Consider the following 4,673-nt stretch of genomic DNA (forward strand, 5'->3'; position numbering starts at 1 on the left):
TTCATCTGAAAATCGCTGAGCTCAGCGCAGTCATCAGGAAACTGGAGGATCGAAACGCCCTGCTTTCTGAAGAGCGCAATGAACTGGTAATTTATTGACGGCACGCTTGAAGGTTTGCGCTACGTTTGATGCGCGCCATCCAGCGAGGCACCCATTGCGCTTGCTTATTAGTTGAGCGGCGCGGCGAGTCGGTTGCCTGGTAGATGTCTTTTATTGGGAGCCAAAGCCACGATTCCGTTCAAACCGATGCAAAAGGAATGGATACGTTCTGGCCCGCGTGTTGTGCGTCTTTCACATCCCGCACTTCATGCTTGCAGCTAAAGCGACTGAGAGAAACAGAAAGCCAGTTTCTGCCACTCCTGTACAAAAACAAACGCCTGAGCAGGAAGAATGAAGAACTCTCGCTGGTGCTGTGCCGCCTTGAAAACAAAGTGCGCTTTGTCACCCAGGAGAACGAGGAGATGGCAAGCTTGGTAAGTCGACGCGGACAACGGCGGCGTGCCAACAGAGTCCACTGCATTTGTGTTCCACAGAGAAGGCCTAGTTCGCTCAATGACCTGGACCGCGGTTGCGGCCAGCAGGACGGTGAAATGGAGTTCCTTGAAGTTGTGGAGCAGCGGCACATCATCGACGACTTGTCCAAGGTCTTCAGGCAGGCGACTCGGTGCACGTACGGCAGCGCCGCGCTCGCTCGCTGTCGCCAGGAAACCTTTTCCGTCCAAAGCTTGGCCGGCGGCCGCCATCCAAAAAATTGGCCCCTTAAATTCCGACCTTTCAAGCAGGAGCATTGTGCGCACGCGTTTGAACACGCTTTAGACTTGTTTTGCCGTTTTCAGCAGCTCAAAGCTCCCGTTTTGTCAGCGCCTTTGCCACTCGCTGTGCGCTGAAAACGACGGACTTGCCCGGCTGCTCAGCCCGTCAACCATGAGCCGCGAGCGCGACGTCATTGTCCGTAGGCAGCTAGTGGCAAAATGCACCCTGTTAGAGTTGCGCTCGCTCCAACTTATTTTGCAAGAACCACACGGGAGACAAGTAAGTTCTTTTGGACACCTGCAGGTGGAGAGTCCATCCGTTGTACGAATGAAGTCTGACTCTCGGCTCCTGCACGAGCATTTTAATTAAGAGAAACAGGGTGGGTGTAAGAGTGGATTGAATAGAGGAAGCCCTTGACCTCTAGTCAAAACATAGCAAGGGGTGTTTTACGACTTTGTGTAGGAAGGGATAAGCGATAGGGATAAATAAGGGATAAATAATATTATTTATTACAGGTTGCAGTCAAAGTCAAAGCAACATAATGATACGATAAAGATAATCTGGAAAACCCTGACACACCCTGTAGTTGTCACTTTTGGAAAAGACGAGCGTCCCTCCAATCATCGCCGGTGACGTGTTTTTCAGGCTCTGGAGACAGGAGCTCATGTCAGAAATGTCATTGTGAGTCGCGTTTGTTTCTGCGCCGGAGCCATTCGTTCCCTTTGCATCCAAAGAATCTCAAAGGCGGATTATTTGTGTCGACAGGAGAGAGATTTGCTGCTACGATACCGACGTCGAGAATCTCTGAGGAGGAACAAAGCGTGAGGTCCTGCAAGGTGAGTCTGTTTGTTTGCGGCTGCTTGGTGTTGCGCAAGATGAAATGGCCTTTTTCTCGCTATCGTTCCTCTCGTCGATTCATCGTGAGGTGTCGCTTCAGTTTGTTCAGAGAGATGTTTGCTTCCGCGCCCGCAGGTCATCGAAACATTTTACGGCTACGACGAAGACGTGTTGGTGGACTCGGACGGATCGTCCTTGTCTTTTCACACCGACAGAACCCCCGACACGGAACCCGAAGAGGTAGCCCGCCATTTCTGCCAGCGTATTGGCACCAAACATTCCTCTTCAGCCTGGAATCGGACTCGTCTTTGCGTCGCGGGTGCTTTGTCGCCGGTCTGACTGATTCTGGTACTAGTGCTGTGTTGCATTGGTGTGTGCATGAAGAGGCGGAGCTTCGCTACCGCCAGCTGACGCAAGAATATCAAGCGCTGCAACGAGCCTACGCTCTGCTAGCCCAGACCAGCGAAGGGGACTACGACGCCGAGAAGGAGATCAAGGTGGCGCCCCTTTCCGCAACCCCCGGCCGGGTCGCAGCCTCCCCGTTCTCACCCAGCCTCGGGTGTTCTCTGGTCTGAAAGGAGGAGGAGGAGCCTCCCTCCTCCTCCTTTCAGACCAGAGAAAAGCTGATGGTAGAAATGGGTCACTATCAAAGCAGAGTAGCAGATCTGGAGTCAGCGCTGAAGCAACAAGGACAGGTAAGCTCATCAATGAGCACACCTTTTTCTCAGACAAAATAGCTACATTCTTCAGTCACTCATTCGTCTGGCATTACTGGACCAACCCCCCCCCCCCCCCGAACGTGGCTGGGAAAATGCGGAGAAAAGCAAATGTCATTTTCCAGTCAACCAAAGAATTTGTGGATGAAAATGACACAACATTCCAAAGCTGTCCACGCGTTTGTCTCTTCTAGAATGTCAAGTGGGTGGAGGAGAAGCAGCTGCTGCGTCAGAGCAATCAGCAGTTGGCCGAAAAGGTGACGGAAAGAAAGGCGCTGGGCGGAGTTGCTTGGCGTCACACCCGTCGGGAAGCCCCGCAGATGAGGTCTGACTGTCTTTTCAGGTCAGGCGGATGGAGGCGGAAGAAGCGCGTCTGAAAGAGCACATCCAGGATATCCGAGACCAAAACGAACTGCTTGAGTTCCGCATCCTGGAGCTGGAGGTGGGAAGACTCGCACAAGCGTGTTGAGGCCAGAGATGTGACGGACGGACGGACGGACGGACGGATGCATGCCTCTGCCTTTCAGGAGAGGGAGTGGCGCTCCCCCGTCTTGAAGTTTCTGCAAGTCCGTTTCCCAGACGGCCTCAGCCCTTTGCAGATCTACTGCGAGGCCGAGGGCGTGAGCGTACGTAAGGCGTCCCTCGCAACCCTAACCTTAACCCGAGGTCCCAGAACACCTTACATTGCTCCTTGCGCCTTTCCCCCGGACATCGTCATCAGTGATCTGATGAAGAAGCTGGACATCCTGGGCTATAACGCCGTAAGTGCATGTCGAACTCCTTATGTTCGCACTCCACGAGACTCGGCGGCTCAAATGTGACTTTTGGAAGGCTTTGCGCTGAAAGAAGCTTGTTGACGCTGTGCCTTTGGGCTCTTGCAGAATCTCACCAACGAGGAGCAGGTGGTCGTGATTCACGCCAGGACCCTTCTCACCCTAGCCGAGAAGGTAACGCGCACGTCCACGCACGCTCTCGCATTCTGCTTATGTGACAGCAGCCTTTCCTCAGTGGTTAGAATACATCAAAGTGACCAAGTCAGCACTTCAACAGAAGATGTTGGACATTGAAAGTGAGAAGGTAGACAGACACGCGACATCAGCCAAGGGGAACTCCGGCAATGTGCCCCAACAATTCTGACCTTGAGCTGTGCTAGGATATGTTCTGCAAGCAGAAGGGCTACCTGGATGAAGAGTTGGACTTCAGGAAGTGTTCCATGGACCAGGCTCATAAGGTAAGCCGCCCTCAAATCTCCCGCCGGACCACTGATGGACGAGGATTGCGGCCCAGAGGATCCTGGAGCTGGAGGCCATGTTGTACGAGGCGCTACCGCAGCGGGACTGCCCCGCCACGGACGGCGAAAAAGCCAGCCACGCTGGCGTGAATGACGTGCTGACGGCGGATCAGAGAGAAGAGCTTAGGAGCGCCGTGGACCAATGGAAGCGAGCCCTGATGTGCGAGTTGAGGGAGCGCGACGCTTGCATCCTCCAAGAGAGAATGGATCTGCTGCACAGCGCGCAACAGGTAAGGGCCCAAAGCCAGCCCGGCACTTACTTGCACGCTTACTGGCTTTTGAATGCCACTTTCCATTTGTCCGTCCTAGAGGAACAAAGAGCTGAAAGAATTCATCGAAGCTCAGAAGAGACAAATCAAACAATTGGAGGAGAAGTTTCTGTTTCTCTTTCTATTCTTCTCCTTGGCCTTCATTCTGTGGCCCTAACACCAGCTGGTGAGTGAGCTCCAGCGGCACCGCACTCGACACCTCCGATACACTGCCAGCCGGTCTCAGACGTTGGCAGACGCTCCGATGCCAACGTATACCCCCCGCCACGGTGACAGAGGCACCGCGTCACACCGGCGCTCATCCAATCAGAAGGCAGGAAAAGCAAATTCACATGCAGGGCACTTTTGAACCAGAAGAGAGCGCCACAAAAAACGGTTGTTGCCCCAAACGCGCACTAAAAAGGGTCAGAATAACAAGAGTCCCACTGGCCAGCCGGGGCCACCCGTCCAGCTGTTTCTTCAGGGGGGAAAAAAATTGGAGTCACCGGTGAGTACATTTTGCATTTAGCTCTGCTTTTCTGCTTCTGTCTTCAAGTGTGTGGCATCCTGCGATCAAAGATTCAGCCAACCCCAAAGCGGTTGACCTCAACGTCCCACCACCATGCCTACCAGAGCAGGTGACGTGATGCTTTGGACATCCTTCCGTCTCAGATGCCCAAAAGTACTCTTTGCCACATCTGCGGCAATACGGTGTCTTTTCAAAGGTGCAAATAAATCCAGCGTGGGCGGAACACGCACGTCTTCGGTTTTTCCCGCTTTGTTTGTGTGACAGCTGTTGTGAAAATTTTATACAAATAAAGTTGTATA

At 53.2% G+C, this 4,673-nt stretch overlaps 1 protein-coding gene across 1 annotated transcript; it reads left to right on the forward strand.

Moving 5' to 3' along the window:
* Positions 1 to 2,225: 2,225 nt before the first annotated feature.
* On the forward strand, positions 2,226 to 4,673 carry LOC148386869 (janus kinase and microtubule-interacting protein 3-like). The gene is made up of 9 exons (XM_088396533.1): positions 2,226 to 2,285; positions 2,501 to 2,563; positions 2,650 to 2,748; positions 2,834 to 3,067; positions 3,188 to 3,253; positions 3,315 to 3,383; positions 3,460 to 3,537; positions 3,594 to 3,827; positions 3,907 to 4,673. The coding sequence occupies exons 1-9, from the start codon at positions 2,226 to 2,228 to the stop codon at positions 4,021 to 4,023; spliced, it is 1,020 nt and encodes a 339-aa protein (XP_088252659.1). The 3' UTR covers positions 4,024 to 4,673.

This window comes from Syngnathus floridae, chromosome 14 (assembly GCF_059516105.1).
Source record: "Syngnathus floridae isolate MCC-2025c chromosome 14, RoL_Sflo_1.0, whole genome shotgun sequence".
Taxonomy (NCBI): domain Eukaryota; kingdom Metazoa; phylum Chordata; class Actinopteri; order Syngnathiformes; family Syngnathidae; genus Syngnathus; species Syngnathus floridae.

Coding starts and splice junctions, on each gene's coding strand:
- LOC148386869 (XM_088396533.1), top strand. CDS start 2,226: ATGGGTCACTATCAAAGCAGAGTAGCAGATCTGGAGTCAGCGCTGAAG. Junction 3,068..3,187: donor ACATCCTGGGCTATAACGCC/GTAAGTGCATGT, acceptor GGGCTCTTGCAG/AATCTCACCAACGAGGAGCA. Junction 3,538..3,593: donor CCATGGACCAGGCTCATAAG/GTAAGCCGCCCT, acceptor ATTGCGGCCCAG/AGGATCCTGGAGCTGGAGGC.